The sequence below is a fragment of the Drosophila subpulchrella genome, unplaced genomic scaffold (assembly GCF_014743375.2).
Source record: "Drosophila subpulchrella strain 33 F10 #4 breed RU33 unplaced genomic scaffold, RU_Dsub_v1.1 Primary Assembly Seq354, whole genome shotgun sequence".
Classification (NCBI taxonomy): domain Eukaryota; kingdom Metazoa; phylum Arthropoda; class Insecta; order Diptera; family Drosophilidae; genus Drosophila; species Drosophila subpulchrella.
The window spans coordinates 10,721,949-10,743,833 of NW_023665577.1; the positions used below are offsets into that span (position 1 = coordinate 10,721,949).

Genomic DNA, 21,885 nt, shown 5'->3' on the forward strand with positions numbered 1-21,885 from the left:
CTAATATTTAATCTTTGTATTTATTTCAAATCGAAGATATAACTTCCTTAACCCTATAGACAGTCTTTATTCATAGTCTTAATAAGCGTAATGCAGCTTCCACACATTTAGGCATTGGCACCAAGTACTAATTCCCGCCAAGGACACACCTTTCCGTGTCCAGGTCCTCATCCGAATCTATCCGCTGGCAATCACTGTGGCCTTCGGAGCAGCGTTTGTACAACACATAACTAAACCACACAGTTAGGGGAAGCAGAGCCAATCCCAGTGGCATAAGGAAGAGCAGCAGGAACTCCCGGGGATCGCTAGTTGGAACTCCCTCATCTCCACTATCGTAGTCCGACCAGTATTCCTTCTCCTGATCCGGATCATCTTGTACGGGCAGCACTTCGAGGAACGCCTCCCGGATTTTGTGACCCCGATAGCTGATGGCCACGCAGGCGTAGTGACCGCCATCTCTCAATCTCACTCCGTCCAGAATCAACTTGCTGAGATATATCTGGGGTGCCATCAATTTTTCGGGGTCAGTGGACAGCAGCTCATATGTCCGACCATTGTACCGGACAATATGCGTACTGAAGTTGGAGGCCGTTGTTGGCAAGGATGCCTCTCCAGCTGACAGAGTTCCCACGTAGGTTTGCCGGCGAAACCACTTGATTGTGGGATGCTCCTCGCTGTGGACACGGCATTGGAAGACTACCCGACTGCCCACCAAAGTCGTCTTGTTGTTAGGATACGAGTCCACGAACTCGGGAGCAGCCAGGGAGGTATCTAGAAATTAAAAGAACGAAATTGATTAATCAAATGTTTCATTCCAATAAATAAGTGTTCTCCAGAAGAAGCAGGCACAGCAGCGACAGAGCTGTTTTGTATCCCATGGGCCGCAGCTTCTGCTGTTGACCACTGCTTTAAAATAACATTTTCGGCTGCAGTACTTACTCTTAACATCCAGTTGATAGGTGCGCACCAGTTGGACATCCACGGATTGGGCTTTATCCCAAATGTGAGGATTAATGCTGCATTTGTAGAGTCCCGAATACCGTTCCGTCACATTGCGGAGCCACAGTTCCGGACGACAAAGACTCGGCTCGCAAGGCAAGGCAGTCCATTCATCCACAGACTCCAGATGATGACAATTATTCTCACTGCATTGCTGAAAGGAGAGATCCGTATATCAATGATTTATTGATTTTAATAGAAAGTAAAAACGATGAATACCTTGAAGTACCAATGTATCTTGATGTCATCCAACATGCTTTCATCGACCAGACCTTGGAGATTGCACTGCAGTTTGACATCAAACCCGGCTCTCTGTTGAATTAGCTCCGTGTTCTCTGCACCAGCGAAAAATATAAAAAAAGGTTACGAACCATTCAATCAAGGCAATGGCAATTGTTTACTATTTTCCGCGTCGGTGATAGTCAAATTGACAGTATCTTATCAAGCGCTGTGCTACCCGAAATTGCGATTAACCATCTGAACGTTTTGACGAATGACTGCGGAAACGTGGAGTTGACTAAATTTAATTGCACCTTTTTTATTAATAATCCCAACGACCTAGTGATACCCTCACTTAATTTTAAATTATTTAAGGTAACCCTAACTCACCTGTATAGTCCACAAAGAAACCGCGGGATTGCTCGAAGCCGCAGAAACAAATGAGAATCAATAGCCAGATGTGGCCAGACCACAGATCACAAATCATTGGATCCATTTCCACTTAGCATATCCGCGACATTGTCATCCACTTGTTATCGCTAAAGGAACCTGTCGAACACTTTGATTAGTTAGTTTGGGGCGCACACAATGGTCTGGCATTTATTTCTTGGAATTCCACTGACTGGCCATTCGTTTATTTCCCAAATGATCGATTTTCATTTAATTTCTTAGCAAACATGCGAAGCTTTCCAAGTTTGTATTTATTTATTTATTTATTTGGTCTACGCGGTTGCATTTCCACTTGCTCTAGCACATTTTTCACACATTTTATTGTGCGCTGTCGGCGATGAGTGTAAAAATCCACTTTTGTTTATTTACTTGGCCATTTGAAGCGAACGGGTGCTCTACATTGGCTCACAAGCACAAACACTGGGGCACAAATCCTTGGTGCCCATATATAAAAATTATCAGAATTTCGCTTCTCATTTATTAATAAATAGTGAGTGCCATTTATGCAACAATAAATCATTGCCGCAGCGATAATGCCCGTTTATCAATTGAACGGCGGGCTACCAAAGAACTTTCGGTGGCACTCAATAGATTGAGAAGCGCGTAGAAGGGCTGTAAATGTATGAAACTAGAGTTCCGTTTTGAACTGGCCATTGTTGGAAAATATTTATGGTGTCCATTGGGGATAACAAATGTTATAAATACATTTTTAAATACGGCTTGATTGGAAATAATATAGTTAGAAATCAACTTTATATTTATTTATTTTGGTTTTTTTTATAGCCCTTTGCCTTTGTCACTTAAATATTCTGTCTGCATTCTAATATAATAAATAAATTTACTTAAGTGGAATGTCAAGAACAAATCATTTCTCGATCACTCTGCCCGACCACAAAACACAAAACTCATAAAACACTTTTGATGGGAGGACGTTTGTTTATGCATTTCGCTTGCCTTCCAAGATCTGCGATCTCTTCCCATTGTGATGGAGATTTATCTGTGTTGCCCCACTTGATTGGCATCGACTCAATTGATTTATACGATATCATTTATTAGGTGAAAAGTTGATTGTTTAATAGACAATTTGTTTACCGTGCTGGCCGAGCAGTGGAATCAAAATAGAAGCAAACACACTCACTGTGGCTAAGAGCGGATGGACAACTGACACGATGATGGGTTCATAATCGCGTGGGCTATGCTGATACGGCGGGTTTTTATTTTTCAGTTAGAACTCCGGGTCTGCTTCTCCGGTTTCTGAATGCCACACACAGAATGTGTTCTTAGTCACTGGAATTTGCGAATTTAGCAAAAATGTTTGCTTTTCGCCGTCTGGAGCTCCAATTGCGTTTGCTTTCCTCCCGGCAATTGGCTATTATGGTCCGTAAATATTGTAGCCACATCGATCTCGCGATCGTTTTCTTCCGTACGCGTTCCGTTCGCGGGGCTGGCTATCAACAAACTACTGTAATACACGATTCGAACAAGTGTTACCCCTCGGAGGCGACGGCAGCGGCCATGGTGGGCAGTGCACTGGGAAATATTATATAAGAAAAATAATTTAAAATTAAAAAAATGGAGAACAAAATGAAAATATCGGATTATATGTGATATTATTTATAAAAATGTAAGACCTTTGATTTTTTGCCATCGCTGTTAAGATAAACATTTTTTTTTTGCAAACTATATTTGGGTTAAGGTTTAAATTAATATAGATCTTATAAAAAATGTGTAGCTAAACAAGATTCTCTTTAGAGCGAATGTTTATAAAATTATTTCACATATAATCCGATAGTAATATAGTAATTAAATTATAAAAATATTTTTTTTTTACTTTAATATATCCTATAAATATCATATAATCCGATAGTAATATAGTAATAAATTTAAAAAATATATTTTTTTGTGATTTTAATATATACATAACTGTTTTATAATAATGATAGTTTACGTGGTTTTCAAAAAAACTCCATTATCATAGTAAATCCTTTTCGAATACATTTTTTATAAAACTCCCACCATTGCTTTCCATTTCTCCCAGTGTTCTATTGCTATAGGTGCTGGCATTGCTGGGAACAACAAAATAAATGTGTTTTATAAGCAGTTTTGCTTATCGCATATCAATATCGGTGCGTAAATATACAGTAGTCGATGGAGTGGACCGATATGGGGCCTGGCCAGACACCTATGTACATATCCCGTGAAGGCACCCGCATTACCACTGCCCCCGAAGATTAGACTGCTGTGCGGCTATAGCTGCTTGCTAAGCTTTATCGGGGCTATCCGAAAATTTGTCTAACCCCGGACGTGAGATAGGAGTGGAGTTCTGGAGAAGGAGGAGGTCATGTTAATTCATAGCGCTATTTATACAGCTCTTGTGCGGCTCATCGGCGGGTTCGGTTTTATCACGGCATTCAAACCGTTCGATCGGTTTTGGTCTGGGTTTATCGGGGTGGTGGCTTATCAGGCGGCCTATAAGCGAAGCGGGAGCCACCGGCAGCTCGACGACGGAACTCGGCGATACCATTGATGGCGTCTATAGATTGATGCCAATGGCGACAACAATGCCACCAATTTGACCAGCTCCAATGCTCGCTCAACAAATCCAAATTAATGCCCAATGGGCCGGTCAACAAAAGCCCCCAGCCAGACCTCTTGATAACTCCCCCGATGGGCATGTGAAACTGATTAATGTGGCATTATAAATAGATCTCAAGTATGTGGTTGGGTCTTAATCGAAATTAGGTAACTTTGGGTCAAACTATATTTATGGTATTTACGATAAATAAACAAATGCGCTTGCTATTCGATTTGATTTCTCTAGAGCCCATAAGCTAATACGACTTTCGAAAAATCAGTATAGTTCATTAAACTGATATAAAAATGTATGTTACCTAACTGATTTACTTAACGTTTTATAACTTTAATATTGTACATTTTTTAATAATAATAATAATATTTAATTGTAATTGTTTTTTGATCAAAAATAAGTTTTTATACCCTTGCAGAGGGTATATTGATTTCAGTCAGAAGTTTGCAACGCAGTGAAGGAGACGTTTCCGACCCCATAAAGTATATATATTCTTGATCAGCATGACTAGACGAGTCGATCTAGCCATGTCCGTCTGTCCGTCTGTCCGTCTGTCCGTCTGTCCGTCTGTCCGTCCGTTTCTACGCAAACTAGTCTCTCAGTTTTAAAGCTATCGGGCTGAAACTTTCCCAAAAGTCTTATATCTTTTGCAGGTAGTATATAAGTCGGAACCAGCCGGATCGGACAACTATATCTTATAGCTCCCATAGGAATAATCGGACAAAAAAATGAAAAAAAATTATATCTTTGGTGTTTTTTAGCATATAAACTCCTAAGCTTGGAAATAACAATTTTAAAATAATTTTGAATTTTGAATTAAATTTTATCGAAATCGGACGACTATATAATATAGCTGCCATAGGAACGATCGGAAAATTTGTGGAAAAATAATATGAAAAAAATTTTAGCTTCGGTGTTTTTCAACATATAACCTCCAACGCTTGGAAATAACATTTTTTAATTAGTTCTGAATTTCGAATTAAATTTTATCAAAATCGGACGACTATGTCATATAGCTGCCATAGGAACGATCGCAAAATTGGTAGGAAAATAATATGAAACAAATTATAGCTTCGGTGTTTTTTAACATATAACCTCCTACGCTTGGAAATAACATTTTTTAATTAGTTCTGAGTTTCGAATTTAATTTTATCAAAATCGGACGACTATATCATATAGCTGCCATAGGAACGATCGGAAAATTGGTAGGAAAATAATATGAAACAAATTATAGCTATTGGGAATATCATTTTTTGTGTTTTTAAATTTAATAATTATAGCTGCAAGGGTATATAAGCTTCGGCTTGCCGAAGCTAACTTCCTTTCTTGTTTTTTATTTGAGTCTAGTACACTTTGTATTTTTCCTTCACATTTCACATGGGGATAGTTCATGAGAACTCATTGCTTTTTGGCTTTTATTCGAAGTTGATCTAGGCATTTCCAAAAATAATAAGTTTTTTTTTCTGGCAAAATACGAACTAAAAATGGATCATATTCCAATCGAAATGGACGAAGAGAGCATTAGTGCAATGAACAACGTTATTGGAAAGGCCACAAAATCCGCGACTGCAAAAATGAACCAATTCAAAAACGAATTGAAAAAGAGTCAGGACTATCTTATTTCCACACAGGGTCCGGTAAGATCTTTGTTGAGCCAACCACTTCCGGTTTTAATTAATAGTCCTTGTCAGATGGAACAGGAAATAATGAAAGAGGCTTTGAAGATCAGAGCTGATGAGTTTGAGGAGCATTACAAAAAATATATTAAGAATAACATATTTGACGACAAAGAAAAAGATTCCGTCAGTGATCAAAAATCGGATATGGAGGAACATCAAGCTGATAAGTAAGATCTTTCATTTATTTTTCTACAAAAATATTTAATTCAAATTGTTACTGTCATTTAACAGAATAAAGAATCGCTTAAAGGAGAAATATGAGGAAGCTCTAAAGCACGATGAGAAATTGGAGGCTGAAGCGAAGCGCTCTTTCAATGATCCTGATTCTGAAGTGGTAGAACATCAAACTGAATTGTAAGATCGAAAACTAGTTACCTATAAAGTGTAATAGCCATCGGCATTCTTAACTTTTACAGAAAAAAACGCCACAAGGATCAAGTAGACCTTTATAAGGTGGTGCAAGAAAAGTTGATGGCCAGCTTCAAGAAGGATATGGATAAGCTTATGATAAAGTTTGAGGCGGAGTATTCACGACTCAGTAAGGCCCATTCCGAGTTAATGGCAGATACTCCAATGCAACCGGAAATGGACAATACCGATGCCTCCAGCACTCATCAGCCTTAGAAAAATGTTTGGACCTTTTGAGCAGTTATACAGTTTTATTTACACAAAACAAACGCCACTGGGAGACGCCACAGAATAGACGCCAATGAAGAAATTCCATACCCGCCTTGTATTTTAAATTACCTTGTTTTAAATTTTATTTTACATATCTCAAGCAATTAATAAATACTAATTGAGAGATTAAAAAATGCGTTGTAATTATTTTTTAAGAAATCTTCGGACATGTCCTTGAACGTTTTTATATTCTTGTATGATATAGCGCTCAGTGAATTAACTCCCATTCTGTATATAATTTTAAAATGTGTGATATTTATTTTTTAAGAAACATTTCACTAAGTCTTATTGCATTCACCCGTTTTTATCTTCTATTGTAGACACAAAAAAAAAAATTAAATTGCCAGTAAATCAAGTCTTCTATATTTCCCTCTTTTATTATCGCAGATAGGTAAAGACTCCTTAAAATTACTCTTATTACTTCTACTTTGGTTTTAGTTCACCAAGTTCCGTGGCATGCTCCGCCAGGAGATCCAGCATAACCTCGATTTTCAGGTTGCACATATTGTTCTCCTCCTCGAGGGCCCGAAACTTCTTGTTCAGCCTGAGCATGTCGTCCACATCGCCCTTCCGGGACGAATGCATCCAGATGCCGTCCGCGAAACGCAGCTCCTTGTTGCCCAGGGTCAGGGAGATCTGGCGGAAGTCGTCCAGCTCCTCGGTGGCCAAAGGATGCCCAATATTGCAGCGACCCTGACGCACCGGAATGGGCTTCGATTCGAACTTCTTGTTGAAAAGCGGCATGGCAAGCGACTGAAACAGGGAGATGACCATATTCCGATTATTTCACCATTTGTTTTGACTGGCCCCGTTGCCCAGGACGACGGACACTTGTCGGGGGTCAGCGCCCGTGGCAGGACTCGTGCCTGGGTTTTTTATTACAAGTAATACCTGCTTAAAGGGTGGCAGGCGGCCACAGATTGACAACGGACAGCAGAAGTCTGCCAGTGGCATAGAACCGGTTGAATAGAATAGGTTCGCAAGGGTATAACTAAATTCATAAACAAATATATAAAAAAGTTCTTAAAAATTCTTGAAATCTACTTCAAAGCTTGCTTGATTATAAGGAACCTTTTAAAATGTGAATATGCAGTCCATTTCCAAAAAATGGTATCTAATAATCCTTTTATAATATGTGATTAAACAAAAAGTTAACGAAACCTCAATGCCCAATGAACTTAAAAATATCTATTAAAAGTATGTAAAAATAAACATATATGTTTGAAATTTTAAAAATAAATGGAACGTTTCTCAAAGTAAATTAAATAACATTTCTTTCAGATATAAATAAGAATGATACTGGAATGTAATAATGTAATACTTCAAGCTTGAAGTATTATTATGACAACTCGAAAAAATGTGATCCCAGGCAAAAACAATTATGACACAACACGAAAACAAGCATGCGTTTCCCAGGTAGGTAGCCCTAATTATTATTGGATAATATATATGCATGTGCTATATGGCCAGCAATTCCCCCCAATCCCCCATTAAGTAGCAGCTTGAGGGAAATGGCTGAAGGAGTGGAGCGCCTGGTGCGGGACACCAACCAGGACCTGCGCAACTTCCGGCAGGAGCAGGCCAACATGCGAGGACACGTCAACGATATGCTGGATGAGAATCGCCGATTGACCAGCGAGTTGGCCAAGTGCAGGAACACCCTGGCCAGTGGCGACTACCAGGATCTCAAGCAGCGCCTTCTGCTGACCAACAATGCCTTGGACGCAGCCAAAAAGCAGGTGGAGGAGCTCCTCAAGGAGCGGAAGAGCCTGCAGGCCATGCAGGACTTCTCAAAGAGGACCATCGAGAACATGGAGCTGGAGCTAAGGACCTACCGCGTCCAGCTGCAACAGTCTGGGGATGATCAGGTATTAATGTCATGAGTTTAAATACTTAAATATCAACTAGTCCTTAAATATAAAAATATTCTTTAGAAACTTTTACAACATAAAAAGTACCGACTTTCATATTTACATGTCCATAAATATATGAAGATCCGAAGTTTTTCAGCACTATTAAAAGTAATTTCATATTTTAACAAAATATAATAAGCTCACCAACACTTTCTTTCTAAATACAAAAGTATATATATACTAAAATCTTCAAAAATATATATTAAAATTTAAATAAATAAAAACTTTTTATACAGAAAACTAAAAAAAAAAAAAAAAACTTGTAAATAAATCAGGAATAAATTAAAAATAATATTTCTAGGTACATAATATTTTGATTTTATAGTAAGCCCTGACATTATTGCTTATCCTAGGGACCAGAGACCAACCAAAAAATCCTAAATTCCACTTGACCATTTTCGAAATTTTATTTTAGATCGTCCAGCGGTACTCGAAGGCCCTGAAAATGCTGGAGGCGAAGGTGAGCGCCCAGCAGGAGGAGCTGCGCACGCAGGCGGAGACCATAAAAGCGCTCCACGAGCACAAGCAGCGCGGTGGTGAGCAACTGCTGCAGCTGCAGGCCCAACTGAGGGATATGGGCCAGGATCACGTCAAGGTGTCCAGCCTGCAGAAACAGCTGAAGGAGTACGAGATCTCGCTGAGCCACACCCACAACTTGCTGATGGAGAGCACAAGGCGGGAGTCAACAGCCATGCGAAAGGTCGAGGAGGCCATCACAATAAGCGAAGAGGCAACCAGGGAGAAAATGGAGGCCAAGAAGCTGGCCGATGCATACAAGGAAGAGGTCACCCAGCTGGCCACCAATATTGGCACCATCATGGAGGAGGCTTCCACTCGCGTGGACTCCGAAGTGGCCCAGCTGAAGAACAAGCTCAAGCAAAAGGACAATTTGATTATCTCGCTGAAGGAGAAGGTAAGAAAAGGATGTTATTATAATTTTTACTTATGTTATCTGATTTTTAGCTAAAAAAGGATTCTGTCGAGCACAAGTTTGTGGTGCACCAGCTGGAGACGCGAAATAATCGCCTGGATCACAAGTACAAGGAGGTGCTTAAGCAGAACGACAAGCTGGAGGCTGAGGTGGAGGTCACCTGCCGACGACTTAGCGAGCTGGAGCGATCCCTCAATGAAGTCCAGTGCGAAGAGGCTGAAGATGGAAAGCTGTGAGTAAACGAACTGGAATATTTAAATTTACGAAGCCTTTAATACAAAATATATTACATTAAATCATAATATGCACCGGTGTAGGTTAAGTAGAAATAAAATCTCCTTATAAACATGTTTTACTCCTATAGAAAACGGCAATACGAGTCTCAAATGGAGCACTTCCTAGTGTCGCACAAGCAGATGAAATCCAGCTACCGTGCAGCGATGGACGACATCACGCAGCGCTTTGAATCGGTCATTTACGAGCTGCGAAAGGAGAACTCCGAGCTGCTGGCGGACAACCAATTGCTGAAAAGCGGCGCCGCCGGAGACGGCTCCAGGCAGCCTCTGTAGACCTTGCCGCTGATTTTACAGTTGTACAAAGATATATTTTATGCTTACTATTGTACATATTAAATTAATTTTATGAGATCACTACGTGGCGGCTGTGGTCTGTGCATTGCGACCGGGAAACAAACTGGGGAACCAGTAGGCAGGCTCATCCTGCGCCTGCTTGTCAATCCAGCAGAGACCCTCGCCGAGCACCTTGTCCAGTGACTGCTGGGCGCGGTATTCAGTCCAACTGAGGAGTTCAATAGAGTTTCAAATAAGCTTCGTATTGAATTTGATGTATAAGTAAAGCAAATACCCCAAATCGTTCATCAGCTGACTTTGCGTAACACATCCCTGTTCTGTATTGGATGCTGCGTTCAGGATATTGGTCTCCTCCATGCTCAGCTCTCCAGGAATGGACTGAACTATGTACTTGCCCTTTCCCAGTTTGTGCACCACAAAGCTGGAATAAGATATTGGAAATTACATTAATTGTTAAATTCGAATGTAATCCATTATTACTAGTATATATACGAATCAATTTCAAGAACTTACATATTTTGGGTATAATTAATATTTGATTTGAGTACAGTTCATCCTGGATTTGACTTCAATACATAGTTAATTTTAATAAATACGAAGTTGATTCAAATATAAATAATAGTTGATTTATGTGTGAGCTACGTGATATAATTACACCTGGTTTAATTACAAAATACATTATAATAAGTTACAACCTATAATTAGTTAAATTTTATCCATGATGGGTAAAAATATAGTAAATAGTGGATAGAAGTATTAGAAATAGGGAGCCAAACTAAAATAAGTAGTTGATAAATATATACAAATGCAGGGGTATTAAGAACATACATAGTTGGTTCAAGTATAAACATGCATAAACTATTCTAAATATGAGTTTAATGACTTCTTCATCATTATGAGACACAAAACCCTTACCCATTTCCAAAGATGGTCAGTTTCTTGGCGGCCATGAGGATGTCCTCCTTGGTGATCTCCTGGTGCACTGAACTCTGACCCCTGGCGGCGATGAGGCGTCGTCGCAGCTCGTCCAGTTCCATGAGGCCACCGGTCTTGTGATTGGCGGCCAGGCAGACCTCCACCACCTGGACGCCCAGTTCGTAGTAGAAATCGCCCATTCCCAGCACGCTCCAGAAGCCTTTGCCGGAGGCCAGGGGATCCACGCCAATGGCGGCGCACATTTCCTGAAACTGCTTGCGGAACTGCGAGTTCTTGCGGATGTCCTCCTTGTGTTTCATGGCAAACTCCTCGAGTTTCACACGGAAAACCTCCATTTGCTTCGTCATTTGCTCGAGCTGGTTTTCCTGCAGGTCGGTGCCCTTGTCCTTGTACTTCTCAGCGGCCAGTTTCTGCTGCTGAATGGCTCCCAGGCCCACACGTCGTCGCATTTTGAGTCCTTTTTGTGGAAATTTATTAACAAAGTTGGAACTTCTTCCAAGAGAATTAATCACAACAATGGCGAACAGCTGTTTATACGTTTTTGCACTGTTACGTTACGTTTAGTTACGTTATGTTAATCGGGTGCTGTTATGCGCAATGTTAACTATTTGAATTTCATGGAGGGATGAAATTATACAAATGAAGAAATAAATGAAAGGAACTTTTGTAGTTGCTATACAATTAATAAGCTTGTTATTATTTAACATCTTTTAGTGCTCTCTATTGACTATTTGATTTAAATACAATATTTATAAATCACTTTAATAACTATTATTATTATACATATAAATAAAGTTCATTGAACATATTTACATTTATTTTAATTTATTTTATCACTGTCTTAGTAAATCACATCATATAGCTTATTTAATTTTCCATTTCAAAAAGTTACCTTTTTCAAAAAAATTGTATGCCAGTATTTGGATAGTATATTTTTAAAGGGTGTCTATCTGGGATCCAATTTTTGGTATTCCCACAGTACAGGGCAGTAAACTTTTCCTATTAACTTAATAATAAATTAATTTTAATAAATAACATATCAATATATCTACATCGGAGTCAAACACCATCTGTTGGTAGACTTAGCCCTAATATAAAATTCATTTGTCACAAAGTCCGCTCAATTAATGCTTAATGGACCGACCGCCCCCATAGATCAATCAACGGGCACCTCGAATTCGTGGGTAAAAAATCCACTCGTAATATGACGAAAAACCATGACAAGAGGGTTTCATCGAGAGGCCCGCATGATTGGAAAACGTCATCGATTCAGCTGCTAATATATGCCATAATATACCCCAGAAAAGTCGTTTATGTTTATGATGCCAGCGGAAATCGAACCCGCTGATTAAATTTCTCATCTGCGAAGACTTTTACCCATCCCATACCATACCATCCCATGTGTGAATCATTCAAATGCAGATTCAGCGGATTTCGTCAGATATCTGTGCTGATTAATTATGCGAGTGGAGCGGAGAGCTGAAAACGGGCTCATTAATAAGCCTCCGATTTGTTTTGGACTCCGATTTCGTTGTGTGGCACTTAGCACCACTTAACGGTAGGAGAATCGGTCGATTAGCGAGGAACCTATACGTATTCGAAACCCAGACCCCAAGACAGACACCCAGAGGCACTCGACACCATTACGCCCAGTAGTCTGGGATATATTCGATAATATGCCCACAGCACACGTTCCAGGGATCATCAAGCGATTTTACACCGAAAAATTATGACCAGAGATCAAAACGATATTTATTTTTACTTTCAAGAAATCAATTACCCCTTTGTTTGTATGTAAATATAACATCCTTTACTAATTAAAAAAATATTTTATCAATTTGAAACATAACTAACATAAATTTATGTTAGTTCTAGTTTCAGTGTATGTTTATTTCCACACAAATTGATATTCAGAAATATTCATATGCGTGGCCATATGTCCAGTAACTAGGGCAAACATCGAACTCGGGGATACAACTCAATGGATTGCATAATGGCTTCGTTAATTGAAAAATCTTGGCATGTCTATTAATAATCCACAAGGCAATTTGCGGCGAATTTGTAAGTGTGGGAATGTAACAAGATATTATGAGGTTGGGTTATATACTTCCACATAAGACTTTCTATTAAAAATTTAAGACCATACTAACAGCCAATTATTTTTGATAGTTAATGTAGCTAACTATCTTTTGAAATTTTTAATAAGAAAACCTTTGTTTCCAACGTTTTTAAAAATGACCTCTAAGTTAATAATGGAAACATATACAAGCCGCATTGTGATTTAAAACCTTGATAAACAAACATGTATATAAATAAATTTATATTTGTGTGTAAACAAAAGTCAAGTCGCAGACCACAATATAAAATATATAAAAAGTGATGGTTTAAGTTTATTTATTTTACTTTTCAGACTTTTAAGTACCAGTAAACTACAAATTTAAGTTCTAATTTAAAGTTGTACATAGTGCTATATAATTTATAAATAGCAATGCATTCATCTAGACAAAGTGCATTATTCGTGCACCTCTTGGAGTACTTTATTTCTGAATTTTATCGCCCTGCGTGCATTTCCTTTTCCATCTGTTGGATGCGCAATTATTTAGACAGGAAGCCAGCCGTGATCGCTGCCAGAGATGAAATAAATGTACGGATACAGATACGGGTACGGGTGTGGTAAATATTTATTTATGTTTCACCGTAGTCGCCTGGCTGACTTGCAAATGCAAACCAAAACCAAACCAAATAAAACGCGCAGCCGCGCACAAAAATTAATGGAAATGCAAGAGGAAAACCGAACTGAAATAGCACCAGATAAAAATAAACAAAATGCCGCTGACAGACAAAAGGGCCAATATACAAGACACGAGCGAACGAGGGAGTCTAACTCTGAGGACACACAAAGAAAATATAGTGGCTTTTCATTATGCACAAAGAAAATATTTGGAATGGTTTAAAAAATGGTTACCAAAAATAATATAGTAAATTCATACTTACTTAACTTATTTGCATACTACATTATATTCATTAATATCATTAGGCATAGTATGAAAAAGGTTTATAAAAGGTATTTACAGATGGTTTAAAAAGTTAAGGCTTATTAAAAGTCCATTTTAGTTGTGTAAAAAATAGTTTTATAGAATTTAAAATGAAAAAAAATAAAATGGAATAGATATAAATTTATTGTAAAATACGCAAGTTATGTTGCTTATATTATAATAATATAATGTAAGATCAACATTTATGAGAAATATTTTTTTAGTAATTTTCTAAACAATATGTACGTATTTTTCTAACACGTAAATATGTTTTTTGGTTGTAAATACTAATACCAACATTTGTTTTCTGTGCAATAGTGGGTGATGCAATGCGGGGTGTTTGACAGTCGAGGGCGAAATATTTGGGCAGCTGACAAACACCCGGCCCACAAAAACCCAATCCAAAAGTGGACCATCGCATGTAATCAGCCGAATTAAACGCGGACTGCAATATGCCAGAAATAGTTTGCCCCGTCAGTTTTTGACCAGATGCTGTCAGCTTAGTGCTCTGCGATCTACTCAAAATTACAGAAAGATACAGATGCAGAGGGTCCAGCCTTCAGAGATGCAAAGATACAAAGATACATCAACTTCATGGGCTGCGACAGGCGGAGCAAAACGGCTGCCTCTCACACTGACCAGCTCACTTCATTTGATTTTCCATGCGCCGCAGATATCGCATTACGCATTAATAGAGTCCATTCACATCGAAATGCATATGAAATGAAGCCGCAGAAGGGCCGAGTAGACCAACCACCGGGGCAAGAAGAACAAGAACAAGAACAAGCCGGGGTCGGGGTCACCACTCCCCGGGCCCATAATTCATCCAAAAACTCTCGACGAGTCCAGCGGGAAAATGGAAAACTTTCGGCTCAGAAAACTCTTTTGTTCGCGGCGAATGGAAAGTAATAATAAAAAATTCAAAACGAAATGGGTGGAAATCTTAAACAATGAATGCCAGACGGCGGGCAATAAAAACTGGATAAAACTGGTGGGAAATTAAGGAAAATCGTTGATAGTACACTGGGCCAGGAATAAAACCAGTTGGAAAGTTGCTCGCCGCAGCGATCAATTATTATGCTGGCGGGTCTCAGTTGGTCGCTATTGTTTGTGCATTTTCCAAGTGAATGCACAGAGAAAATAAAGTTTTTTTTAAATATATTTTAATATTATAATTATAGGGGTCTATACATATGAGTAGTGATATAAATAGATGAATATTTATTGTTGGATTTTTCAAAATAAAAAACAAAAATCAGGCACTTAAAAATCTATAATCTCTAGCTAACCAGGTTTAATGTCATGTTTTTTAAAATTCTGATAGAATATTAATTACATATAGTTTTAGAGGCCGTTTTATCATCTGCATGTTAAACTGAAAGTACATTTTACTTAAGATATTTTTTTTTGGTAACACTGTACAACTTTTTCTGGATTATTACAAGTTTAAAGGCGACTTTTTTCCTTGTGTAACCCCCTCCCCCTTTATAATGCCAGCGACAATTGTCACTACTTTTCGCATTACCAACCAGTTTGGGTGTGAAAAGTAACGGACCGAGATCGCGAACACACCCAGGCAAATAAGATTCCGCAAGTGGGTCATGTGGCAACTTACAAATCGCGACTTGCAACTTACAACTGGCGTGTTGCATGCAACAAAGAAAACAACAACCCACCGAGGCATAGCCAAAGTGACCCACCGATTTGATTTATGCCCACGACCCACTTCAAAGCGATTTACACATGCGATTTGTCTTAGGTTTCCGCCGGCTGAATTATGATCTCGGTCAGTGGTGGTGGTCAAGACATTGGCTTTCCCGTTCGCCCAGTCACACGATCGCCGACAGCTGGGCGAAAGCGAAGGAAAACCTCTCCAAAAAACCCGAGATCTGTGTAGCTTCCACTACGGGGTTATCTATTATGTCCAGCGCTTAGAACTGGACACTCTTTTGCAATCGGAGGCCCGTGAGATTTATGGGGCAGCCAACAGACTCGCAGAATAAAAAAATAAACGGTAGAGAAAGAGTGGAAACCCAGAACGTAGAACCAGAACTCGAACCATCCAGTCTGCTGGGTGCAATTAAGCGCCCAAGAGTCACGTAGAGTAATTGTGGTGCATATTGGGATCAGACAGCCGGGGAGAAGGGAAAGAAAGGCAGTTGTCCGTCCGAAACCAGGAAAGATAAATGAAGCAAATTAGCACTCGGCGACCCGGTCGAGAAGGCAGGAGTGTGGGCATAGGGCAAAAGGCAATCAATCCATAAGGGGAACTTCATAAGCGAGGAATCTGAATCACAAAGACTGAGTGGTCTCACCATAATACTTTGGTAATGTCCCTTAAAAAACCATATCACTTTGGGTGATAACTAAAGATGATTCATTGTTAGTGGGGATTATTGGAAAATAACCGATCTTTAGGCAGAGATTATATGGTATGATATGGCCTAAGTGGGGGATGAGAACACTCTAAGCCCCAAACATATCTACCTACCTAACATTTTACAATATATATGAAAACTAAAACAGAACACATACTTAAAATCTTTGGATTGAATTTATATATTTAAATATCTTGGTGTCTCTATAAGAATAAACCACAAGAACTATCTTTGAAAACTCCAAGAGAGTATACTTCCATTTTATAAGTCAACATTTATTTTTCATCAGATCCTTAAAAACTCTTAAAATGCTGTGTAGAATTTACTTTATTGATTGATCAATAAAAAAAAGAGAACTAAAAAACCTCCCTACTGAAAACTTTCTTTTCATATCCGTCTGAATTGAGGAAATTACAATCGAGGACAATGCGAGCAATCAAGACCTGGCCTTAATTACAAACCTTTATAAACGGAGAGGAACGGGAACGTGTAATTCTATCTCTCGAGTGTCCAATTGATACGCGTTTATCGCCCCTCTGAAAGTTCCTGATTTGATCCGAGTCCCCTTCATAAAACCGCATGCCTCAACCCTTTTCCCCGCTTCATTTTGTTGTTTTTGTTTTGGGCAAGGCCATAATAAAAGCCAAAAAAAAGAGCTTAAAAAAAGAAACCCAAAGCGGACAGCGACAATTCCTGGACTGTCTATGCTTTTTGGGGAGCAGATGTTACTTTTGGCGGCTCAAAACGAGAATTCTTTGAGCCGTCTCCGATTCTCCGGCTGCTGCTCAAAAAACAAAACCAGAAAAAGGAAAACAAGACGGTGTTCGGGGCCGGGAGAAAGGAAAAAGCAAAGCACTTGTTCCAGCTTGAGCAGCTCAACGAGATATTCGAACGCGTGTGAGGATGTGGAAGTGCACTGGGAGAAATTAGGATCAAATTCGGTGATGTATGGAGACCATTACAAAAGGATCTCTTAGATCAAAGGATCTTAAATCAAACGGTTCAATATCAAAGTGTCTTATATCAATGATTTGATATGTATTATATGTAGATTTCATTAAAACTTGATCAATTTTATTTCATTAAAATAAGTAAGATTTAAATTAATAATTGTAAGCATAGAGCGTATTATTTGGATATTTTATATTCAATGTGAAATAAATATCCATTTAACTATTGATCATCATTTTTTTTTGCGATGTTGTGTTATTGTTATTTTTTATTATTATCAACAGTTCTGCCTATAATAGTTTTGTATACTGAAATTTTATATTAAAGGTTAGTTTAAATTTTGATCAATCAGACCGTTGTTCGTATTGTGTAAGATCTTAAAAGTGCATTGATAATGGGTTGAAAAAAACCGAAATGGTTAGAATTTTTAATAATATTTCGAGGATTAAAACGTATAAGCTAGCAGTTTTTTGCCAGTGTAAGTGGGGATGTATTTCAAGTGCGGAAACGGGAAGAAAGATACGCAGATATGGAGCGGGCGGGGCAGGGGAAGAGAGAGGGCGATTGCACCGGGCTGTGTCAGATTCAGGTTTTGGTTTTGGCGCAAAAAATTTGTGCTCAAAATTACCAGCAGCAGGTATTCGCACTCGTATTCGTATTCGTATCCGTGAGGCTCCGATGATGAGGGCAGCCGCATCCACATAGCCACATCCACATCCATATAGCCACATCAACGGCAGCAGCCGCAGAAATTGGCGCAAAATTTACAGATGCCTCAAAAAATAAAAACGCAAAATGGAAAGCAACTGCAGCGGGACAGGTTGTGAATGTATGAGTGCGGCGCCGATTTTGTGAGGCATTTCAAAGGCCGCTAAACCCCATTTCCTCACCACTTTCCATTTAAATCCCTACAGCACATATGTACAAATATTTACAAACCCCTGAAAACGCATTCGCGCATTAAAAATAGCTGACATTCGGTGACTCTACAGGGGGAAAAAGATACCGCTTTATAACAACTAATCCAATATTGCGTTCATATTTTATTTATCATATCCACTTTTCCCCTTCTTTTTGTTAAACAGATTTAGTTTCTTAAGAAATCAAAACTCATTAATCATAAATAAACATATTTTTTTCCGTTAACAGATGGAAAATCACTGAAATGCAGTACTTCAGGTAATTAGAGACACCTTGTAAACAATATATCATAATTTCAGGCTTGTATTTCTTTTCCAAACCTCCCCCACATATTTACTTAATTATGAGTCACCAATCATGACGAACTGATTTCAGCATAATTGACACATTCAAATTCTCCTTTTGTATTCTTTTAGGATTAAATGGGATAAAAAAAGAGTATGGCTAATAAATTCTCAGATATAAAAAAAGGTTATTAAAATGTTTATACTTTATAGGATATAGATGAACTAAGTACAATGAGGTTACCCTCAAAAGATCATTGTTAATCCTCTTTTTTTTGCACTTTAAAATCATTTTTAAGATATTTATTTTTAAATGTAAAAAATCCATTAAATGTTTTAAGAGCTATAATAAAGTTTGCTCTAGGTCTTAAAGTTTCTGAGCATGTGAAAAATTTCATCGACCGAAAAGTATCTGGTGGATACATTTCACCCAACCGTATCTGTAGCTGCTGTTGCCACGCGCAACCCGGCAGAAATCCACATTGCACATTGCACACAACAGCAAATTGAAAAAAGAAAAACAGCTGACGGGGGGAGGAGAATGGTGAAAGGAGAAATGAGGGGTCTCTTTAATGAGCTCATTTATTAATTAGGCGAACGTGACGTCAGCCCAGACGAAAGACCTCTCCGGGCATTGTATCTCGTACTCCCTCCAGTAATTCGGCACTAAAACAGCAGTTAACCTCATGGACAGCGCGTGCGACAGTTCCATTGATCGGTTCCGTTTCTTTTATTTTTTCAGTATTTTCATTACACTCCGACCTCTGGGGTTACATGGTACGTGGGCCATAAACTAATTTCTGCCAGCCAGGAAAAACAGCTTGAGTTTTCCGCAGACAAGCTGCGTTCGGCGGAAGTGACGGCGGAAAAGTAGCCCATCAGTAGACCCAGACACGTACCCAGAAAACATCTAAAAGATAAAAATATACACGCACAGCACACACTCCCCTGACATGCATTCAAATAATGCCCAGGGAAAAATCAGCGCAGCTATATATGAAATCAAAATAACTAAAGCTGAAACGCATTTCGGTGGAAATGACGCAGCAACTGGGTCTTGGAAAAGTGGTATTGGCAGAGGGAGATTCGGGAAATAATCGAAAAAGAGGGGACTTTCACACATTTCCAACTGCATTGTTCCCCCTTCAAGTGCCTGGTTTTTATATAGATTTTTTGGCGCGAGGGTTGGTTTTTGCATAGAGCTATATGCGCTATACTGTGGCACCACTCCGACCTGTCCTGTGCCACAGATCCTCCACCCGAACCCATCTGAACCTCAGTCGCAACCCTCAACCCCTGTTCACCCCTCAAGCAGGTAGTTGCCAATCCGAATTTGGACATCGCGCCAAAAAAAGAAGAAAGGGAAACCATCAACTATATACAGTGATTGCTGGTGAATTGGAATTCTTAGATTTTAAAATTAAAAAAAATATATAAATATATATATATATTGAAAATAGAATATGAAGATGGAGAAAATATGGTTGACTGAAAGATAATTAAGTTATCCAATAAAAAGGGCGATACAACGAACCATAGATTCAGTAGAGTTCTTTAAACGTTTAAAAAACTAATAAAAACCTTAAAAATTGATGATCCAATATTATCGTACCTATTTTTTTAAATATATTCAATATATTGAACATTTAGCTAATTAATTTTGAAAGATTTTCTATCGTGATTTCAAATTATTTGTACAAATTGATTTTTAATATATAATTATTCTTAGATTTATATTTATTATTATTTGGAATTCTAAAAATACTTAGATTTTGAAATATAATATATAAAAGCATCTTCAAAATAGAATATGAAGATGGAAAAATTATAGAAGTCTCAAAGATAAATTAGTTATCCATAAAATAGGTCGACACAAAGAACCATAGATTCAGTAGAGTTCTTTAAACGTTTAAAAAACTAATAAAAACCTTAAAAATTGATGATCCAATATTGTCGTACCAATTTTTTTTTTAATATATTCAATATATTGAACATTTAGCTAATTAATTTTGAAAGATTTTCTAGGGTGGTTTCAAATTATTTGTAAAAATTTTTCATATATAATCATTAAGGAATAAAATATATTTTTCTATCTAAAAGAATAACTGATTCTAGGGACTCTTTCGCTTGTACAAAACAGGTTAAAGTATTCTAAATTTCTTGGTAAAAATATAATTCTTTTCTGACTGCTTTCCCTTATTCTTCGTTATCCTTCTGCGAGGGACCACTGTACAATAATAAATCGCAATCCTTTGGGCGCGGCCTTTGTCCGGGCCACTCTTTAAAATGACTAATCGGTTCGGCGGTCAAAGAGCCAGACGAAATGGGCCTCAAGACCTGACTCCTCCGAACCAGGGGCTAAGTAATACCAGCTGCTCTGATCTTTCGATCGGTTCCCGGTTCTGGGCTGACTCAGCATTATTGAAATTGAAATGACTTGTGGCCCACATAGATACGAGTGCTGCCCAACTCCTACCTCTATTTCTATGCGGTTTTTCAACTCTTTTCACTTTCATTTGTTCGAGCTACGCTTGAATTGCCGCCGCGAACGCGAAAGTGTTTTTTTTTTTTAATTTTAATTTTGCATATTTTGCCTCTCTATTATACAGATTGTTCCCCTGAATTCTTTTTCCTGTCGCAAGTAATTTGTTCTAGGCACGTCTGGTCAATTAGGCCGCTTAATGCCGCATGAAGCCCCCGTTTTGACCTTGAGTTAGGGCCCAAAAAGCGCTAACACATTCAGTTAGTAAGCGTTTAGCTTGGTATATGTTAATATATTTGTGTGAGCCAAACAAAAACAAGCCCAGAGTCTAGCATAACTAATTGTATTTACACGGCCCATAATTGGCACACAAAAACCAGATTCACTTTCCGTAATTGTTACATGTAAATAATCAATATCGTAGGTCCAAGTAGTGTTTACCATAGAAGGGGAAATACTTTATTCTAAATTGTAGAGCTAGAGATCTCGGTGACTCTTTAAGACAGGTACTCTTTGTAATTAGTATGCTCTCTTAGGGTAAAGTAGAAATTCAGAAGGTGAATCTTGGCTGGAACTACTCTTTAGTAATGCTTAAACAGATCCTATGATGTCATAGTGAAATTCGCGTACTTAATAAACTACTTTAAATTCATCATATCACATTGTTTTCAAGCAATTCAGTTTCATGACTAAGATTGCTTACAAAATATAAAAGCATAAAGAAAATCTTAAAATAGTAATGATGATAAAGTGCTAAAATATTATAAAATAAAAAAATAATAATTGAAAATATTGAAATAGGAGCCCCTAAGCTTGTATTGAATATCTTTCTTTCTTTCGTAACTCAAAGTT

The 21,885-nt window shown here is 38.3% G+C and overlaps 5 protein-coding genes across 9 annotated transcripts; 2 read left to right on the top strand and 3 right to left on the bottom strand.

The window, feature by feature from the left end:
• Position 1: 1 nt before the first annotated feature.
• LOC119560906 (cell adhesion molecule-related/down-regulated by oncogenes) lies at positions 2-3,128 on the bottom strand. 3 transcript variants are annotated; one of them, XM_037874605.1, is made up of 5 exons: positions 2,807-3,128; positions 1,609-1,767; positions 1,219-1,334; positions 940-1,153; positions 2-771 (listed from the first exon to the last, which is right to left on the bottom strand). In XM_037874605.1, the coding sequence occupies exons 2-5, from the start codon at positions 1,712-1,714 to the stop codon at positions 128-130; spliced, it is 1,080 nt and encodes a 359-aa protein (XP_037730533.1). In that variant the 5' UTR covers positions 1,715-1,767; positions 2,807-3,128; the 3' UTR covers positions 2-127. The 3 variants fall into 3 exon arrangements, with proteins under 3 accessions (XP_037730533.1, XP_037730535.1, XP_037730534.1); XM_037874607.1 differs by having other exon boundaries at positions 1,609-1,777; XM_037874606.1 differs by lacking the exon at positions 2,807-3,128 and having other exon boundaries at positions 1,609-2,711.
• Positions 3,129-5,643: 2,515 nt separating this feature from the next.
• On the top strand, positions 5,644-6,746 carry LOC119560759. The gene is made up of 4 exons (XM_037874380.1): positions 5,644-5,892; positions 5,947-6,101; positions 6,166-6,288; positions 6,351-6,746. Exons 1-4 carry the CDS (start codon positions 5,740-5,742, stop codon positions 6,556-6,558), a joined length of 639 nt encoding a protein of 212 aa, XP_037730308.1. The 5' UTR covers positions 5,644-5,739; the 3' UTR covers positions 6,559-6,746.
• Positions 6,708-7,664, bottom strand: LOC119560760 (protein chibby homolog 1). Its single transcript, XM_037874381.1, has 2 exons — positions 7,504-7,664; positions 6,708-7,365 (listed from the first exon to the last, which is right to left on the bottom strand). The coding sequence occupies exons 1-2, from the start codon at positions 7,564-7,566 to the stop codon at positions 7,036-7,038; spliced, it is 393 nt and encodes a 130-aa protein (XP_037730309.1). The 5' UTR covers positions 7,567-7,664; the 3' UTR covers positions 6,708-7,035.
• Positions 7,665-7,916: 252 nt separating this feature from the next.
• On the top strand, positions 7,917-10,109 carry LOC119560757 (paramyosin). Of its 3 annotated transcripts, none has more exons than XM_037874378.1 (5): positions 7,917-8,028; positions 8,111-8,480; positions 8,941-9,438; positions 9,489-9,688; positions 9,821-10,109. In XM_037874378.1, the coding sequence occupies exons 1-5, from the start codon at positions 7,994-7,996 to the stop codon at positions 10,023-10,025; spliced, it is 1,308 nt and encodes a 435-aa protein (XP_037730306.1). In that variant the 5' UTR covers positions 7,917-7,993; the 3' UTR covers positions 10,026-10,109. The 3 variants fall into 3 exon arrangements, with proteins under 3 accessions (XP_037730306.1, XP_037730305.1, XP_037730304.1); XM_037874377.1 differs by having other exon boundaries at positions 7,979-8,028; positions 8,108-8,480; XM_037874376.1 differs by having other exon boundaries at positions 8,001-8,028; positions 8,083-8,480.
• LOC119560758 (vacuolar-sorting protein SNF8) lies at positions 10,039-11,506 on the bottom strand. The gene is made up of 3 exons (XM_037874379.1): positions 10,962-11,506; positions 10,321-10,467; positions 10,039-10,254 (listed from the first exon to the last, which is right to left on the bottom strand). Exons 1-3 carry the CDS (start codon positions 11,429-11,431, stop codon positions 10,107-10,109), a joined length of 765 nt encoding a protein of 254 aa, XP_037730307.1. The 5' UTR covers positions 11,432-11,506; the 3' UTR covers positions 10,039-10,106.
• Positions 11,507-21,885: the final 10,379 nt, after the last annotated feature.